This window comes from Capricornis sumatraensis, chromosome 21 (assembly GCF_032405125.1).
Source record: "Capricornis sumatraensis isolate serow.1 chromosome 21, serow.2, whole genome shotgun sequence".
In the NCBI taxonomy this organism is placed as follows: domain Eukaryota; kingdom Metazoa; phylum Chordata; class Mammalia; order Artiodactyla; family Bovidae; genus Capricornis; species Capricornis sumatraensis.
The window spans coordinates 39,733,088-39,754,008 of NC_091089.1; the positions used below are offsets into that span (position 1 = coordinate 39,733,088).

General features: G+C 39.5%; 1 protein-coding gene across 1 annotated transcript in view; it reads left to right on the forward strand.

Moving 5' to 3' along the window:
• Positions 1-1,343: 1,343 nt before the first annotated feature.
• Positions 1,344-20,921, forward strand: part of SMCHD1 (structural maintenance of chromosomes flexible hinge domain containing 1) — a 122,228-nt gene continuing 102,650 nt past the window's right edge. The window contains exons 1-5 of the mRNA XM_068993731.1: positions 1,344-1,520; positions 13,811-13,886; positions 14,546-14,707; positions 17,619-17,701; positions 18,345-18,475. Of these exons, the coding sequence (XP_068849832.1) occupies positions 1,344-1,520; positions 13,811-13,886; positions 14,546-14,707; positions 17,619-17,701; positions 18,345-18,475 (629 nt within the window). The remainder of the gene's footprint in view (positions 1,521-13,810; positions 13,887-14,545; positions 14,708-17,618; positions 17,702-18,344; positions 18,476-20,921) is intronic.

The following is a 20,921-nucleotide window of genomic DNA, read 5'->3' on the forward strand; positions in this document are numbered from 1 at the left end:
GTAAAGCGTCTGCCTACAATGAGGGAGACCGGGGTTCAATCTCTGGGTTGTAAAGATGTCCTGGAGAAGGAAATGGCAACCCACTCCAGTATCCTTGCCTGGAAAATCCGATGGACAGAGAAGCCTGGTAGGCTATAGTCCATGGGGTCGCAAAGAGTCGGACACGACTGAGCGACTTCACTTTCACTTTAGGGTACTACAGACCAGGATTAAGATATTTAAAGAAGCTCAATAAAGGCTTTTATAGGAAGTGTAGTCTATGTGAAGCCCTTTGCGAACGCCAACTTATTTCTGACAACTCTACAGCACAGGCGTTTACGTGCTCGGTTCTCAGCCGCATTTCGGCGACGGGTTGGGGAGGCGTGTGCAGCCTGCAGCGTCGGGCGCCGGGACCCTTGGAGGCGGCGGTGACGTCACACAACCTCTGTGCGGAGGTTCTCAGGGGCCCTCTTTGTCTCGGGGGTCCACGCCCAGGCCCACATAGAACCACTAGGCTCTGGGGCGGAAAAGACGGCGCTGGGTCTCTCGGCGTCGGTTCTTTCCGCGTGGGGACCCACGTGCTCGCGGCAGAGGCAGGTCCAACCACGAGGGCCGCAACCGGGGTCGCGGCGCCAGGAGCTCGAAGCCGGACGGGTTCGGTCGGGGGTCATGGCGAGGCGGGAAGATGCCAGGACCCTCTGGGCCGGGAGAAAATAGGTCCCTCGGGAGATTCCCTCCGCTGCTCCCTGGACTGGCTCTCCCGCCTCAGTGACCAGCTTGCCCGCTCAGAGCGCCAGCGCATGCGAGGGACCGAGCTCCCCTCTTAACTTCGTGAGGGTGAAAGGGGCCGGGCCCCGGGCGGCGGCGGCGGCGGCGGCGGCGGCGGCGGCGGCGGCGGCGGGCGCTGAAGCCCCGCCCCGGCCCGCGCGGCCTGCTGGATTCGCCCCGCCCCCTGCGCGCGGCCGGCCGCCCCTCTTCCTCCTGCGCCACAGTTCCTGGCGGCTGGCCTGGTGGCGGGTCGCGGTGCGAGCTCGCGTGGGCGGCGGCGGGCGCGGGTCTCGGCCCTGCGAAGAGCGCGCCGCGCGCCTCCTCCCCCCCCCGGAGCGGCGGGACGCGGAAGTGACGTGCTGCTCGAGCAGGAGCTCGTTTGAATCGGTTCCCGGGTGATACTCGAGCCTGCCGCTGCTCGGCCGCCGCCGCCGCCGCCGCCGCCGCCGCCGAGGGAGGAACTGAGCGCGCCAGGGTAGAGGCCTCGCGCCGCCTCGGGCGCTGGAGCTGAAGGCGCCAAGCGGGGCCCGCACTTTGGTTTTCAGCGCGGCGGCCACAGGCTCCGGCACGGCTGTTTGCTCTCCCAGTCCCCCAATATGGCAGCGGCGGGCGGCGGCGGGCCCTCGGTGGAGACCAGAGAGGGTGGCGGAGGCGACGGCCCCAGGACGGTGTACTTGTTTGACCGACGCGAGAAGGAGTCGGAGCTCGGGGAGCGGGCGCTGCAGGTCGAGGAGCGCTCGGACTTCGCGGCGTTCCGCGCCTCCGTGTGTCAGGTACGCGACGGGGCTACAGAGGAATGCGCGGGTGAAGTTTGGATTGGGAGGGTGACGAGAAGCCCACGTTGGTCACCGCGGGGCAATAAACCTGTCACCCGGCTCGGGTCCTGCGGCCTTGGCGTCTCCCTCCAGGGTGCCCGCCATGCCTGAGGCGGCGGAGAAGCCTGGGGGCCGGGCCCGGGAGTGCGGGGCCAGCGGGTCGGTGGGCCTCGCTCTAACCCGGGATCGCGGCGTCCGGGCGGAGGTACCGCAGGTTTCCAGAGCTCAGTTGCACTGAGGCCGTGCAAACTCATCTTTTGAATCGGGAAAGCTGTGTCTCTTTTGGGTGAAACTTTTTTTTCTTCTTTATTTCTTTTTAAGAGAGCGGAGTTTTCCCCCGCTGGTTCTGTCAGGAATATCGTGATAGCTAGAAGTTGTGAGATTCCAGGAGTTGGTTTTTCCTAGGTTCCTTCAGTGATGCAGTAATTTCCCGGGTCGTCCTGTCAAGGTTTGCGGGCGCGCCCTGGCGGGTCCTTCCGTAGTGAAAACACTTGACCTAGAGTTCCTCACAGGTGGAGTTCTCTGGTTTCCTGCACCCCCCAGCCCCTTGCGGGGGGAGGTCCTGAACCACTCGAAGGGTGTCCGAGGGTATCTGCGGAACACCTGAGGACCGATATACTCCCTGTGTTAGTTTGCTTGAAAAGTTAATAACTGTGTAGGCAAACCCCTACTTTAAACTGGAAAGTCTTCTCTAGATCTGAGGTGTTGCTGGTGCCTGAGCTTTAAAGAATGGATGTTATTTGTTTATCATGAGCTGCTTCAACCACCTGGGGCTCTGTTTCAGCGACAGAGAACACCTGGCTAACCAAGAAAAAGGACTTAGTGTGAAGCAGTGTTTTAAACTTGAGTAGGCTGAAGTTTTAGGGCTTCCCAGGTGGCTCACCGATAAAGAATACGGCTGCCAATGCAGGAGATGCTGGTTCGATCCTTGGGTGGGGAAGATCCCCTGGAGAAGGAAATGGCAACCGAGTCCAGTATTCTTGCTGGGAAATCTCACGGACAGAGGAGCCTGGCAGGCTACACAGTCCATGGAGGTGGGGAAGATTCGGACACCACTGAGCACGCACCCAGGCTGATGTTTTAGTACTCTTAATTCCGTATAGTAGTTGATGAAATAATTGAAATCAAGACCCATAGGCAGAAAAAAAAAAAGAAAAGAAAACAATGTGAGCACTTTGATTTGTTCTGTTTTTTCAGGGTCTAGAATCATGCCTGGTATGTGGTAAATAGTCAAATTAGAATGACAAAATTTTACCAACTCAGAAGTTCATTCTCTGGATATAGCACATTCCCATGTCCTTGAAAAGTGAATAAATGAATGCTTATTATTTTTGATGAATGTTTTGTATTAGGGAAAGAGAAACTCTTATTTTTGTAGTTGATTATTTAAAGTATTCATATTGGTTATATGTAAATTATTTAAAATCATAACACACGAAAATGACTAAAATGTCAGCGTATTAAAAAAAAAAAAAGGAACCAGAGAAGAAAAAAAAAACCCTTTTATTCACTATGAAATTTATAACCACTGTTAGTAATTGGAGTTATTTCTTTGTGTTCTTACCATCACCCCGCATTTTTAAATAATCTTAATACATGTCTGTATTCCATTTTTTCACTTAATATTGTCACTATTTTTCTATTTTAATGCAAATCTTCATAGTCAAAGTGATCTGTTTTGAACCAATCAGTGTTTATATATACAGATCTCTTTTTGTTTGCACTTGTGTTAGATTTTAAGCAGTATCGTGATAAACATGTTTGAATGCAGTCTTTTTTTTTTTTGAGATTTATTTTTGAGTTTAAGCTTTTTTTCCCCCCTCCATTAAAAAAAAATTAAACTCTAGTTGATTTACAATGTCATGTTAGTTTCAGGTGTACAGCACAGTGATTCAGTTACATATATAAATTTTTTCAAATTCTTTTCCCTTGTATACATAGGCTTATGTCTTTGTTTTCTTTGGTTTAGAATCTTAGAAGTCAAATTCCTGGATCAACGGTCAGGAATATCAAAGCTCTTGATATGTATTTTTAAATTGTTTTTCAGAAAGGTTGTACCTTCCTCTAGAAATAATTCTCCCATGTCAAAAGTGTCAGTAACTGTGTTACATGTATAGGGGAAGTGTATTAACCTCTTAATGCGGAAGTGGTAACTCACTTTTGGAGATGATGACTCACCTAAGTCAAACAGATAGTACAAAAATTAGAATTCAGATCCAGAACCCAAGTCGTTTTTGTTACATACCATTCAAATGATATTCTTTGTTATAGGGAACAGATATATTTGTTTATTTGTATATTTCCTTCAGTATTTTAATAAGGAAAATATTCTCTTTGACTAATTCTTTTCCTCCTCCCTCCTACTTTTTCCTGCTAGAACAGAGAAGGTTTAACTTTAATTAGAGGGAAGAACTAGTAAGAAAAAAATAAAAAGAAAGGCTAACTTTTTTTTTTTGAGAATTTAAAGCTAGATTATGCCACCTAATCCTATAACTTTGTCCCCATTACATACATGAAGAACTAAAATAAGTTCATAAGCAGTGAAACTGGGATAGGAATCTAGGTCTATCTGTTTGGTTCTAAAGCTTGTTTTTGTTTTTAAACAATCTCCACAGGGCGCACACTATTTTCCATGTTAGAGGAGTAGGCAGATAGTGCACTAAATTAAAGTTTTTCATTAAAACTTTAACAAGTGAACAATCTCCACAGGGCGCACACTATTTTCCATGTTAGAGGAGTAGGCAGATAGTGCACTAAATTAAAGTTTTTCATTAAAACTTTAACAAGTGTTTGTAGTGCTAGGAAGTATTATGGGTCCTAAACTGTTACATGGGGAAAAGCTCACTTTGTAGAAAACAGGAGCAGTCAAGAGGCAGGAACAGAAGGTGGATTTGACAGAAGCCTTTAGACCTGTGATAAGCAGTTACTGATTCACCTGAGCCCTTGTGACCTCGAAAAATCAAAGATTAGAAAATACTTAGCTAGTTCTTAATATGCCTAATCATTAAGTCCCATTTGTGCAAACCTTCCTCTCCACACCTAATTTTGAGGAAATGCCTACTTTTTCCCAGTGGTTCCACTATTCCTTGTCACCCTATTATAGCACTTGTTATAACGTTGTACTTTAAAAAAATTGTCTCCATTCCTGGAGGTTAGGAGCCTTATCTAATAGTTGGTTTATAGCTGTTTAGTTAAATGAATCAATCTCTTCCTTCAAAAAAAATTTTGTATATAGGATATGTTGTGTTAAAAATTCCAAAAGGTGAAAAGTAAAAAAGCAAAAGATAGATGTAGGAAAGAGTAGAATAAGTAACCTGAGAGCTAATTAATGAATGTTCATTTTGAAAAGCTTATACCAGTGCTGAGCCATGAAATCAGCTTTGAGTTTCTTAGAAGTGACAACAAAGGAGAGATAATACAAAACCCACAAAGTCTATAAAATAAAAGCATTCCAGCTGCTAAGAATGCAAACCTTGGAGAAAAATTTCTCCCTAAATTCCTCACAAATCCTGATAAAATAGACAACATTCTTATAGATAGGAGAGGCTCTTATTTTGTCTTTTAATGCAAGGTAGAGTCAGACATGATTTAGCAACTAAACAACAGCCCTTTGTGTTATTTAAGGTATTGCAACCTGCTTTAACCAGTTACCACCCACATTTAAAAAAAAAATTATTTCTTTTAATTGGAGGCTAATTACTTTACAATACTGTAGTGGTTTTTGCCGTACATTGACATGAATCAGCCATGAGTGTACATGTGTTCCCCATCCTGAACCCCCCTCCCACCTCCCTGCCCATCCCATCCCTCAGGGTCATGCCAGTGCACCAGCCCTGAGCACCCTGTCTCATGCATAGAACCTGGACTGGCGATCTGTTTCACATACGATAATATACATGTTTCAATGCTATTCTCTCAAATCATCCCACCCTTGCCTTCTACAGAGTCCAAAAGTCTGTTCTTTACATCTGTGTCTCTCTTGCTGTCTCAAATATAGGGTCATTTTTGCCATCTTTCTAAATTCTATATATATGCGTTAATATATTATACTGGTGTTTTTCTTTCTGACTTACTTAACTCTGTATAATAGGCTCCAGTTTCATCCACCTCATTAGTACTGATTCAAATGCATTCTTTTTAACAGCTGAGCTTTCTTATGCATTTGTCTGCCAGTGGACATCTAGGTTGCTTCCATGTCCTGACTATTATAGTTCAGTGCTGTGATGAACATTGGGGTACACGTGTTTCTTTCAGTTCTGGTTTCCTTGGTGTGTTTGCCCAGCAGTGGGATTGCTGGGTCGCATGGCAGTTCTATTTCCAGTTTTTTAGGGAATCTCCACACTGTTCTCCATAGTGGCTGTACTAGTTTGCGTTCCCACCAACAGTGTGAGAGGGTTCCTTTTTCTCCACATCCTCTCCAGCATTAATTAATTGTAGACTTTTTGATAGCAGCCATTCTGACTGGCGTGAGATGGTACCTCGTTGTGGTTTTGATTTGCATTTCTCTGATAATGAGTGATGTTGAGCATCTTTTAATGTGTTTGTTAGCCATCTGTATGTCTCCTTTGGAGAAATGTCTGTTTAGTTCTTTGGCCTATTTTTTGATTGACCACCCACATTTTTGTAGAGTTTTCTCACTTAAATGTACTGTGTACATTCCTGATTTTGGGGTGATTCAGGGACAGAGTGATCGGATGTAATACCAAAGCACACATCAGTAAAGGCTAGTTGTTTGTTCAGAGATAGATATGCATTGAAGTATTTAGCTTCTGATTGATCTAATCCATTAAACAAGTTTAAAGTGTTTGAGTATTTTATGGTTTGCAGTTCATTAGCCCAGGGACAGGGGAGCCTAGTGGGCTGCCGTCTATGGGGTCACACAGAGTTGGACACGACTGAAGTGACTTAGCAGCAGCAGCCCGTCATAAATATTTCTTCAGATTGGCTTTTGAGAGAAGTTGGGCAGCAATAGTTTGAAGCTAACCTGAAGACATGGAGGGCCGTTTCTTTATGTTACTCATTAAATAAAAATCCATGTACTTTAACTTGAACCCAGAAAAAGATGGAGTTGAAGTGATCTTATAAAAATGAAACAGCCCAGTCAAGACTCTTGCCCAGTATAGAATGTCATCCTGCTTTCATTTAGAGAAGGGCAGACAATGTTTCTGTATTCAAGGCTATTTTGGTACTCATACAGGAAAGACTTTGTCAGGTAAGACAAATTTTTAGATCAAAAATATGGAGAGAGAAGGGTATGACATCTTGAGTAAAAGTATAATGAATAATGTAAAAATAATTTGTTTGTGAAATACCAGAGCTATAAAATATTTAGAAAAGTTATGAATTTGAGAAATAATTTTGTAAAGAATTATATATAAAGCAAATAAAAAAGATAGCTTATGTATCTTGATTGAATAATAGAACTGTGGAGAGAGTATATGAAATACTTGTATATGCTTTTCAGATGTGTATAAAATTAATTCAATTTGACACAGTTTTTCAGTAATTATAAAAATACATGTTTTGTTCTACAGGATATATGACCACATGATCCAACAGTTGGGATGTTGCAGAGATAAAGTAGTAAAAAACTGAAAAATAAAGACAGTTAATTATATAAAAACCTAATAAAGATGTGTGAAGACAATTTTTATTTCTGTAAGCAAATAGAATCTTTTCTCCATCAGTGTATTGTCTATAGCTTCATTTCTCTTGGGTGTAATTGGGTAGAATATGAATATTTTTAATTTTATTAAAGTATACCAGATTGCTTTTCAGTATGGTTTTAGCCCTGTCCGCAATGTGTAAGTCCATTTTCCCTCTATAGAGAGCTATACTTAATTTGTTTTTCCTTCAAAATATAGCTGTCTTTTTAATAGAGCTTTTATTTAAATTGAAATAAATAGTTGATTTATAGTGTTAGTTTCAAGTGTATAGCAGACTGCTTCAGATGTACACAAACACACAGATGTATATCTGTATATACACACACAGACTCAAACTTTTTTGGATTATTTTCCATTGTAGATTCCTGTCATCTGCTGATGGACATTCAGGTTGCTTACATGTCTTGGTTATTATAAATAGTGCTGCTATAAATATAGGGGTGCTTGTATCTTTTAGAAATAGAAATTTTGTCTTTTTCAAGTATATTCCCAGGAGTGGGATTGCTGGATCTTACAGTAACTCTGTTTTTAATTTTTAAGGAAACCTACATAATGGTTCTTCATAGTGGCTCTCATCAGTTTACATTCCCACCAACAGTATGGAAGGGTTCTCTTTTCTCCATGTAGACTTTCTGATGATGGCGATTCTGACCAGTGTGAGATGATACTTCATTTTAGTTTTGATTTGTATTTGTCTGATGATCAGCGACATTGGGCATCTTTTCATGTTCCTGATGACTGTCTTTGGAGAAATGTCTTTTTGGGTCTTCTGCCCATTAAAAAAAATTTTTTTTTTAAAAAAATACTGAGCTGTATGAGCTGTTTGTGTATTTTGGAGATTAATCCATTGTCGGGTACTTCATTTGCAAATATATTCTCCTATTCTGTGGATTGCCTTTTCACTTTGTTTATGGTTTCCTTTGCTGTGCAAAAACTTTTAAGTTTAATTAGGCCCCATTTGTATATTTTTGCTTTTGTTTCCATTACTTTAGGAAACAGATCCAAAAAAAATAATGCTGCAATTTATGTCTGAGAGTGTTCTACCTATATTTTCCTCCAGGAGTTTTATGTTATTCAGTTTTATGTTTACATCTTTCCTCCATTTTCAGTTTATTTTTATGTTTGGTGTTAGAGAATGTTCAAATTTCACTTTTCTAAACAGATGGCTGTTCAGTTTTGAAGAGATTGTCTTTTTCCATTCTATATTCTTGCCTCCTTTGTGGTAGATTATTTAACCCTTAGCACATGGATTTATTTCTGGGCTCTATTCTGTTCCATTGACCTGTGCATCTGTTTTTGTGCCAATACTATACTGTTTTCATGATTCTACTAGTTTTGTAGTATAGTCTGAAGTCAGGGAGTATGAATCCCCCAGCTCTGTTACTCTTTCTCAAGATTTTTTTGGCTTTTATGTTTCCATACAACTTTTAAAGTTTTTTTTTTTCTAGTTCTGTCAAAAATCCCATTAGTAATTTGATTGGATTGCCTTGAACCTGTAGATTGCTTTGGATAGTATGGTCATTTTAACCAAATTGATTTTTCCATTCTAAGAACACAGTATATCTTTCCTGTTCATGTCATCTTCAGTTTCTTTCATTCATGTCTTAAGAGTTTTTGGAGTACAGGTATTTTGCCTCCTAAGGAGGTTTATTCTTCAGAAGTTCATAAGGCATTTTATTCTTTTTGATGCAATGGCAAAGGGATTGTTTCCTTAATTTGTCTTCCTGATCACTTGTTAGCGTATAGAAATGCAAGATTTCTATATTTATTTTGTATCCTGAAATTTTACTGAATTAATTGATGATCTCCAGTAGTTTTCTGGTGGTGTCTTTAGGATTTTCTATGTATAGTACCATGTTATCTGCAAGCAGTGACAACTTTACTTCTTTATTTCCGGTTTGAATTCCTTTTATTTCTTTTTCTTCACTGGTTGCTGTGGCTAGGACTTTCAAAACTATGTTGAATAAAAGTGGTGAGTGTGAGCATCCTTGTCTTGATCTTAGAGGGAATGATTTCAGCTCTTCACTGTTGAGTATGTTGTTAACTGTGGAAAATTCTGAAAGAGATGGGAATACCAGACCACCTGACCTGCCTCTTGAGAAATCTGTATGCAGGTCAGGAGGCAACAGGTAGAACTGGACATGGAACAACAGACTGGTTCCAAATAGAAAAAGGAGTACGTCAAGGCTGTATATTGTCACCCTGCTTATTTAACTTCTATGCAGAGTACATCATGAGAAACGCTGGGCTGGAAGAAACACAAGCTGGAATCAAGATTGCCGGGAGAAATCTCAGTAACCTCACACATGCAGATGACACCACCCTTATGGTAGGAAGTGAAGAGGAACTAAAAAGCCTCTTGATGAAAGTGAAAGAGGAGAGTGAAAAAGTTGGCTTAAAGTTCAACATTCAGAAAACGAAGATCATGGCATCCGGTCCTATCACTTCATGGGAAATAGATGGGGAAACAGTGGAAACAGTGTCAGACTTTATTTTCTTGGGGCTCCAAAATCACTGCAGATGGTGACTGCAGCCATGAAATTAAAAGACGCTTACTCTTTGGAAGAAAAGTTATGACCAACCTAGATAGTATATTCAAAAGCAGAGACATTACTTTGCCGACTAAGATCCATCTAGTCAAGGCTATGGTTTTTCCAGTGGTCATGTGTGGATGTGAGAGTTGGACTGTGAAGAAGGCTGAGCACCAAAGAATTGATGGTTTTGAACTGTGATGTTGGAAAATACTCTTGAGAATCCCTTGGACTGCAAGGAGATCCAACCAGTCCATTCTGAAGATCAGTCCTGGGATTTCTTTGGAAGGATGATGCTAAAGCTGAGGCTCCAGTACTTTGGCCACCTCATGCAAAGAGTTGACTCATTGGAAAAGACTGATGCTGGGAGGGATTGGGGGCAGGAGGAGAAGGGGACGACAGAGGATGAGATGGCTGGATGGCATCACTGACTCGATGGACATGAGTCTGAGTGAACTCCAGGAGTTGGTGATGGACAGGGAGGCCTGGCATGCTGCAATTCATGGGGTCGCAAAGAGTCAGACATGACTGAGCGACTGAACTGATGTTGTTAACTGAGTTTGTCATATGTGGGTTTTATTGTGTCGAAGTGTGTTCCCTCTGTAGGGAGGGTTGTTTTTTTTTTTTTATGATAAAGGGATGTTGAATTTTATCAAAAGCTTTCTTCTGCATCTACTGAGATGAACATTCAGAAAACTAAGATCAGGGCATCTGGTCCCATCACTTCATGGCAGATAGATGGGGAAACAATGAGAGACTTTATTTTTGGGCGCTCCAAAATCACTGCAGATGGTGACTGCAGCCATGAAATTAAAAGACACTTACTCCTTGGAAGAAAAGTTATGACCAACCTAGACAGCATATTAAAAAGCAGAGACATTACATTGCCAACAAAGATGTCTCTAGTCAAAGCTATGATTTTCCCAGTAGTCACGTATGGATGTGAAAGTTGGACTATAAAGAAAGCTGAGTGCCAAAGAATTGATGCATTTCAACTGTGGTGTTGGAAAAGACTCATAAGAGTCCCTTGGACAGCAAGGAGATCCAACCAGTCTATCCTAAAGGAGATCAGTCCTGAATATTCATTGGAAGAAATGATGCTGAAGTTGAAACTACCAATACTTTGGCCACCTGATGCAAAGAACTGACTCATTGGAAAAGACCCTGATGCTGGGAAAGATTGAAGGCAGGAAGAGAAAGGGACCACAGAAGATGAGATGGTTGGATGGCATCACTGACTCAATGGATATGAGTTTGAGTAAACTCCAGGAGTTGGCACTGGGCAGGGAAGCCTGGTGTGCTGCAGTCCATGGAGTTGCAAAGAGTCAGACACGACTCAGCGACTGAACTGACTGACTGAGATCATAATGTGGTTTTTATTCTTTGGTTTGTTCACGTGATATATCACATTGATTGATTTGAGGATGCTGCAAAATTCTTGCATCCCTGGATTAAGTTCCATTTGATCATATATTATTCATTTAATGAGGGCCTATGCTTTATGTAGACTTCCCTGGTGGCTCAGATGGTAAAGCATCTGCCTACAATGTGGGAGACCCAGGTTTGATCCCTGGGTTGGGAAGATACTCTGGAGAAGGAAATGGCAACCCACTCAAGTACTCTTGCCTGGAAAATCCCACGGATGGAGGAGCATTATAGGCTAACGTCCATGGGGTCGAAAAGAGTCGGACACACTGAGCGACTTCACTTTCCACTTTATGCTTCATATTATCAGGACTTACACTTTTTGCCAGCCTCATGGGAGTGATATGTGCTGTGTGCTAAGTCACTTCAGTTGTATCCAACTTCTTCCACCCTATGGACCATAGCCCGCCAGGGTCCTCTACCCGTGGGATTCCCCAGGCAACAGTACTGGAGTGGGCTGCCATGTCCTCCTCCGGTTTTAATTTCTCTGATAACTAGTGAAGATGTGCATCTTTTCATGTTTTCCGATTTTTCTCCTTTATGACTTGCATTTCTTGTGTATTTTCAAGAATGCTTTTCTCTCTCAATATTATTTCCGTATTTTCCCTCTACAATTTTGGATTAAAATGTAGCTGCTTTAGTTCTCTTGGGGTTTATTTTCATGTATGTTGAGATGGGGATTTCTAAAATCTGTTTCTGTACCATTAACTGTCAGTATTTTTCCTCACCAGTTTGTAATGTTATTCCCTTAAAATGAACCTACATATACTCATTATTCACATTCAACAGTTCTTAAGTATTTGCCATGCTCACTTCATTTTTGCCTTTTGAAGTGTAGTCCAGGCCTTAGTTTACTTCACTCCTGTATGCTTCAACATGTATTTTATTATAACACCATCAAAATTAACATTTTTAATGGTATTATCTAACAGTTAATTCCATGCTTAGATTCGTTTGTCTCAAAAAGGTCTTTTTATTGTTGGTTTGTTTAATCAGGGTCCTTGTATTGAACTTGGTTTTTTATGTTTCTTAATTTCTTTTAAAATTTAGAGCATTTTAGCAAAATACCTTCCCCCAGTCTTTTTGTTTTTCCTAATATTGACTTGTTGAAGAAATCAAGTTGGTTTGTCTCTCTTACTCCATATTCTGGATTTGTCTATTCCTTTATGGTGTAATTTAGCTTGTTCTAACTTCACATATCCCATAAACTGGAAGTTATCTTTAAAGACTTATAATTAAGATTTAGGCTCAGCTTCTCTGGGTTGGGGGAGAAAATACTTCATAGGTGGTGCTGGTACTTCATATGACATCACATCTGAAGGCACTTAATGTAAGGCTGTTTCACCCACTTTGTTTTTTACCACTGTTAAGTGGCAGGATCAAGCAAGTGGGATTCAAGTGGGTTCAGCTGGCTACTTTAGTAATAAAGTTTTAATTTAATGGTCCATTCATTGATAGTGCTGTTCTGATTGCCATTCCTCCATTTATTAACAGAAATTCTCTGCCTCTAATTGATGAGGCAAAGGAACAACTTTGCTTTATCAGTTAGAGATATATGGTTACCCTGAAATCTGATTGGTACAAGAAAGCAGGATAAATGGTCTACTTGCCCTTGAATTTGCTGATGTTCAGAGTAGGGAGTTGGTTTTCAGTTAGTTTCAATAGTGACCAGTAGGATTTTTAGATCAGTATTGAAGACTTGAATATCATTAGCCTAAATTTTCTTTTTAGTAATCTTCTGTGTAAGGTTGGTTTAAATTAACTAGTTCATCATTACCTGAAATAGAAGTCAAGTCTTTTAACTGTGTGTTGCCCTATTGTTTGATTTTAGAAAGAGGATGTGTTTTTTAATTTTAATGACATGTAATATTTTAATGAAAACTCACTTATTTTTCTAATTCTTATATTTGGTTTGTTGTGAAATTTCAGGTTTTCATGTGTTCTTTTGGTCATATACTTTTTCCCGTCCTTTTATTGTTCATGTTATTTCACTCTTTGTTGACTTTCATCTTGATTTATGACGGCTTTTTTCTCCTCAGGATGTTAGCACTTTGTTTTGTGTTGCAGTTTACTCCCCTAATTTATAATTTGCCTTAATTTTTTAAAGTTACACTTTTGGAAGAGGTTATAATAAATACAAAGGTTCTTTATACAGACATCCTGCATAGCCTGGCAGTCTTTATCTCAGTGTTGTAAAGTATTAACCTCTATTTTTGTTTAGTACTTCTGTTTTTACATATTTAGGTATTTAATATATATGAACATAAGTGTTAATGCTTTGCTCCAAATAAGTTTCCTTTATATATTGATACAAAATAATATGTCTTTTGTCTAAGAGAGCTCCGCTGATGTTAAACACTTTGAAAGTGTTCACTGTTCTTAGGTGACATAGAATAGCAGAAAAATCTACCTTGTTAATAAGCAAGTAGGTAATTTATAGATAGATTTGTGGTTAATTATGCAAAGGCAAAATTTAAAAATGTTAAAACATATTTCTCAGAAAAATGTAGTACTAATTGTTATAATATTATAATATCCTTATCAGTATTTTCATATTTCTGTAAACTTGACTAGGGCATTTATTTCCTTTCTATAATAATTGATTTTATTCTGTTATTTTCGGTAGACACTTGGTATTTCACCTGGAGATAAATTTGTCATTACAACAACAAGTAGGAAAGAAATTACCTGTGATAACTTTGGTAAGCAACGTTGCATTTATGCTTTTATATTTAATATGTTCTAGTATATTATAGGGTAATGACTTTTATTACATAGATAAGCATCAAAAACCATTGATATTTTTGTTTACTTTGTTGGAATGGGGGAGGAAACTGGCTCTACACACCTACTTTGTGCAGAGCTCATACTTGTCAAGCATGGTTATAAAAAAAGAGTTGATATCACTTACGGCTACAAAAGATGAGACCTTGCTCAATATCCAACCACAGGTCTTCTGCATGGACTCTTAAGAGCTACCTCTCCTGACCAACTTGGATTCTTCCATAATCTTTTTCTACCCAGTTATGTTCTAAGATGTACCAGTTTTTCATGCCTGATTCCTTTTTGGATTTAATCATTCTTCCCATTCATATTGATAACCACTTTAATTAGTTCCTCATCTGATTTTCTCTGACACCTTGACTTAAGAATTGAGTGTTTCAGATGAGTGGAAGTATTTGGACCTATTCCACTGATATTCTTAACACAGTACAACTGATATAGATCAGTCCATTGTTTGGGGATTTGCCTGTATGATTTTTAAAGTCATTTCATAGATACCATTTATATATTTAAAATTATAAATTCGTTGTGTTTTGAATGCTGGGTTAGCACTTAAGATGTTACCTCTTGATTTCAGATGAAACTGTTAAAGATGGAGTCACTCTATACCTGCTACAGTCAGTCAATCAGTTACTACTAACAGCTACAAAAGAACGAATTGACTTCCTACCTCACTATGACACATTGGTTAAAAGTGGCATGTATGAATATTATGCAAGTGAAGGACAAAATCCTTTACGTAAGTATTCCCTTTGTACTAATTGTGATAAACTGTCACTCACCTTTATTGCCTTGATCAGACTTTAAAAAAGTTCTTTCATTCTGCTTTATTCAAAGACTATGATGAGTTCTTGTGAGCCTCCTTACTTCATCTCTGCATCACAATATATTTCTTTTTATACCTAAGTCATCTTACATCAAAGTAAAGCTACCTCTCCTTTAAAACTAACGTAGAATGAGAATTCATTCCTTTTCAACTCATGAGAGATGGTGTCCTTACACATCTACCTCCTGTACACTCTCCTTTCCTGTTATTCTTCCTAGCTCCCTAAACTCTTCTCCCAATTATGTTTGTTTTACCTTGCACATTTTTTGTAGCTGAACTGTACAACTAAGTGGTTTGTGTTCCTTATTGTTTTTTTATAATTTCATCCCATCTTTACTATTAGACAGTTTTTATCCTACCTTGGATTATTTTGATTTAGAGAATCTCTTCCATCGTGGTTCTGCGAAAGTGTTCAGGTATTCATTATAAGCTTGCTTGTTTTTTTTTTGACCGTGTGGTTTGTGGGATCTCACTCCCCAGACCTTGACAGTGAAAGCCTGGAATCCTAGCCACTAGGTCACCAGGGAGCTCCCTATACATTTTCTTTCTTTAAAAAAAAAATTATTTATTTTTGGCTGTGCTGGATCTTCGTTATGGCACATGGGCTTAGTTGCCTCATGGCACGTGCTGTCTTCCCAGACTGGGGATCAAATCTGTGTCCCCTGTGTTAGCAGATGGATTCTCAACCACTGAACCACCAGGGAAGTCCCCTGTAAACTTTCTTATTAAATATTTTTTCATTGTATATGCATTAGAGTTGGTAGGAAATTAGAAAACATAGATAAACAAAAACAACACAAAGAATATTCCCATCTCTACCACCCAGATGTAACCACCACCAACACTTTGGTGTTTATTGTTTCGGACCTTTTCATATAATTTTTGGTATTATATGGTGTATACTTTTTTTTTTCCTTTTGTTGTGCCACGCAGCTTATGGGATCTTAGTTCCCCGACCAGGGATTGAACTCAGGCCCTTGACAGTGAAAGCCCAGAGTCTGAACTACTGGACTGCCAGGGAATTCCTGATGCATTCTTTTTTAACCAACCTTTTAATTTAAAATGTAATGAACATCTTTAATATGTATGTCAATATATATTTATTTTAGGGCTTACACAGTACTTAGATAACATAATTTATTTGAACACTATACTGTTGTTGGGACTTCCCTAATGGCTCAGAAGGTAAAGAATCTGCCTGCAGTGCAAGAGACCCAGGTGGCGCTAGTGGTAAAGAGCCTGCTTGCTGGTGCAGAAGATGCAAGAGACACGGGTTCAGCCACTGGGTGGGGAGGATCCTCTGGAGAAGGGTATGGCGACCCACTCCAGTATTCTTGCCTGGAGAGTCCCAGGGACAAAGGAACCTGGCGGTTTACAGTCCATGGGATCTCAAACAGTCTTGCACGACTGAAGCAACTTAGCGCACAGACACCCCCACACAGACTGCTATTACTAGACATTCAGGTTATTTCAGTTTTTTTTTTTTTAATTGTTACAAATGACTGAATATTCTCGTGACTAATTCTTCTTGTACATCCTTACCTTGACTGCTACTGGTACTGTTAACTGCTCTCAGCTGCAGAGCCAGGCACTGTGTCAAGTGCTTTATGAGCATTTTCTCGTTTGATCCTTAATCCTGTGTGTTAGCCAACATTAAGGTAATGACCTTATTTTGCAGAAGTAACTGAGATAGCCACAGTTTTACTCTCTATTTAGCGTGGTCTGTTCCAGCTCTCTGTGCATCACCTCTGCTCATTATTGAGCTTGATACAGTGGTAGGGCATCACACCTAAAACTGAGTTTTTCTGTCCTTCCATCCCCTTTATGGAAAAAGATGACCCTTTTTCCAGTCTTCTGGAACAAGCACTCAAAGCCACCTTGGATTTCCTTTTCTTTCTCCTTTTATATCTAATCAGATACTAAATTCTACTGATTTTTTCCTTTGAAATTTCCCTTAACTCTTTTTCCTCCCATTCCCTACAGTGTCCCTACTTTTCCATTTTCTAGGTAATATCCTTCGCCAGATCTTTATACATACCTGATTTGTAATGACTACTTTCCAACTAGTTTATAAACGGAGCCATCCCTTACATGTTTAGCATTGGGAAGTGCTTGCTGGAATGCTACTTTGTGGGTTAATTACAGCTTAAGTTGAGTTATGCTTAAGTGAAAGACATTAATTTAGTATGCTCACCCTTTTAATTAAGGAGAAAAAGTGGGAAGTAGTTTGGATATTGACCCTGCAGAAAGGAGAATGTTAGAAATAGTGCTGAGCCGCTGATAAACTGAAGGTCAGGCTGGTTGTATAGAAGGAAATTAAGAGCAGTTTTGTGTCAGTTAAGCAGATACATTCTGCCATTTCACAAGTTGGTATTGTGAGATACCTGTATTTAAATTAGCCCCTTAATAGACACTTTTATATTTGTCCCACATCCCTAAATGTGCTTACTTTTGACTTGTGCATGATGTAAATATGTACACAGACTACTATTTGATTTTATGGTTATGGTCTTCTGTTTGTCTCTTATGTGTGTATGTCTGTCTTTAGATTATAAACTCCTTGAAGCCAGGAATCATGGCTGGCTCACTCGTGCTGTGTAGTCCCATACAAGTACTGGTTGGTGACTGCTTTTTTATGCTGGTGGTGATTGATGATGCCTTATTATGTTTGTGTCATTAGGATCAGGATAATACTTTAATTTTAGCTCTTTGGAAAATAAAAGTGATGGCTTAAGGTACTTCAGAATTCCTTCTACTTTGAACTTTTATATGAAGTATTTAGGAAGGAAAACTTAAGCAGTAATGTTTTCTCACTCTCTTCCAGCATTTGCTCTTGCAGAATTAATTGACAATTCATTGTCTGCTACTTCTCGTAACAGTGGTGTTAGAAGCATACAGATCAAATTGGTAAGAAAATAATACTCTAAATCAAATTAGCTTGTGTTTTTATGGAAGCACTTCAGGTTTATTGGAAAAAAATTAAAATATAAACTAAAAGTAGAATAATTATCTGATGTCTCTTCATTAAAATTTTTTCACTTGGCCCTTTTCCTGTGGGTATATGTACACATGTATGTGTGATCATAGTGTACATTTTGTTTGTGATCTTCTATTTTCCCTTAGAAGTGGATTGTAAACATTGCCATATCATGGCTATTTTGCAGTGTAATACACCCCTGATGCTATTTGATTTATTGACTGTAATATAAATTATGTAATCAGTCTGTGGCTGTTGAACATTTAGATTTGTTTCCCTTTGTTTTTGCCATTGTAAGCAGTGCTGGTATCAGGAACACCCTTATAGATCTTCGTACACATCTCTGATTAGTCCTCAAGCTACATTTTGAGAAATGGAATTTCTAGGTTAAAGGATATGAAGAATTCTAAGGCCTTTGGTTCATACAGCTGGAGTGCCTTTTAGAAAGTTGTATTAATGTACACTTCTCCAGCAATGTGTGAGTGAGCCCAATGAATCACATTTTTTATATTGAACTTTTCATGTTTTTAATATTGATATGACTTTTCCTGTCTTTTTGAACTTATTTCATAGCATTTTGATGAAACACAAGGAAAACCTGCCGTTGCAGTGATAGATAATGGAAGAGGAATGACCTCTAAACAGCTTAACAACTGGGCCGTGTATAGGTTGTCAAAATTTACAAGGCAAGGTGACTTTGAAAGGTTAGAGAACCTTACTCACTTTTTTTATGGGCAGCTGGGTATTTTAATAAGGAGAAGAACTCTTCTATTTAGTTATATACATTATCAGCATATTTATTTAGAGTTTTTGATAAAATAGTTTTTAAGATCAATATTTAAAAAGTCAAAACTGCATAAATCATATTGTACCCTCCACTGAATGATTCTTTCTGCATTTCATGAGGTGTGTAGGAGTTACATTAATATGTTGCCTACTGTGGAGTTTTCCCCCTTTTTGTAATAACTTAAGTTTGAAGAAAGCTGTATAGTGTCTAGAGCAGTAGAATGGTTTTTAAGTGGGCTTTAGAAATCACCTGATACCTCGTGCAAAATGTCCAGGGAACCACATGTAGTTCTCTGGAGCTCACTGTGGCTCTTTCAGGACTGTGCTTTACAAAACGTTCACAGCTGTTAGGGAGTAGAGTCTAGTCAAGAGTTTTGTATGGAAATATGTTTGTAGAAAATATCCTGAATGAGAATGTCATAGAGGAAACGAAGTATACTCAAGGCTCTCAGGGATATAAAGATTTAGGTCCTTGAGATAATTGAATTCTCCTTAGAGCTATGACTCACAGTGGGATTGATGTTTAAGCTATTTTTTATAATTTAGGAAACACACTTGGGGAGAATCTGTTAACATTAAGAAGTTAGTATTTATTCATGTCCTGTTTCCTTTGCTCTTTGTTGTGTCAGTGAACGTCACCCCAACTTAAGGATCTGTCTCAATGTGTAAAATTAATATAGTTAACGCATTTGCCTTCTCATTTCTGAGATTTCAGCACTCAGAATTTTCATCAACTTTGTAAAGCCTTCCAGTGCCATGATGAGGGGCAGTAAGAGAAAAGCAAGGGCTCTGGGATCATTTGGCTTCATCTGAATTCTAGCTTTATTAGTTGTATGACACTGGTCAAGGTACTTTACTTCTCTTTGTTTCAGTTTATATATCTGTAAAATGGGGATAATACCACCCAAGGTTTTGTGAAAACCAAATGAGTTAGTGCATGTAAAATCCTTAGAGCCTGGCAAATGATAAGCAGTCAGTAAATACAAGCTATCATGGTAGCTATTCGGGGAAGGCAATGGTAACCCACTGCAGTACCCTTGCCTGGAAAATCCCATGGATGGAGGAGCCTTGTAGGCTGCAGTCCATGGGGTCGCTAAGAGTCGGACACGACTGAGCAACTTCCCTTCTACTTTTCATTTTCATGCATTGGAGAAGGAAATGGCAACCGACTCCAGTATTCTTGCCTGGAGATACTCAGGGACGGGGGAGCCTGATGGGCTGCCATCTATGGGGTTGCACAGTCAGACACTGAAGCGACTTAGCAGCAGCATGGTAGCTATTCCTTCTCATTCTTAGCCTCAGATTTTTCTCCAGCTGTTCTTCTTCACCATTTTCATGCCACTTCAAGGATTTATAAATGGCCATAAAGAAGACGGTGATCTTTTATAGTCTAAAGATAGAATTAAGCATAAGATAGAAATATTCGGTAGAAATGAAAGGAGGACAGATGGCAGATTGGGGCAAAGGGTCAGAAAAAAGTTAGTTAAATCAAGTGGAAGAGTTGAAAGAAGTGGAGCCTACAGTTTGTTAAAATTTCTTTAGATTTTAGCACAGCACAAACTTTTAAACCTAATTCAAATAGTAGGGAAGTTTTAATTTTTGGAAGAAATCTACCTGTTTCTGGGTCTGATCCTAGCTTTATGGATATTATTGTTGTTACAGCTGTCATGTACTCATACTGTCTTTGAATCTAGTACCATTGGTCCCTTAACTCAGTCCAGTTTCTGTTAGTGTCAGTTGTAACCCTCCTCCCCCACACTTCTCTAGCTTCTACTCCTATAGAAAAAATGATCAGTTGTTTTACTGCTTCCAGTTTTTTTTTTGTTTTTTTTTTTACTGGATATAAGGATGTTTGTATATAGGCAATAGGCTATGGAAGAAAAGGAAGGATAGCCTAAAAATACAAAGCAGCTGATGGTCTTGACTATAGTTTATGTTGTAGTAGAGGAAAAACCTAAAGTAAACCAAAAAATATATAAGTACTTCAGTTATTGATAAGAAAATATCAAGTAACATGTTAGAACCTGATGGCTGTCTTCTTTAGGTGAAGTGATTAGAAGAGAAGTGACCCCTTTGAGGTTACATTTCACTTGAGGCTTGAATGATTAGAAAAGAAACACCCAAAGTGAAAATCTAGGGGAAGAGCATTCCAAGAAGAAGGACATCAGCAAAGACAAAGACCCTGAAACTGTGATCACCTTGTTTCATTTGAGAGACAAAAAGAAAACCAATGTGGTTAGAGCATTTTGAAGAGGACAGTAGAGGGGGATGAGTTGAGAGTTCTGTTTTGACAGTTTCATTCACTTTGGTACAACCTTTTCCTCCCTTTTATTTTGAAAAGTTTCAGATTAATAAATATGTTGT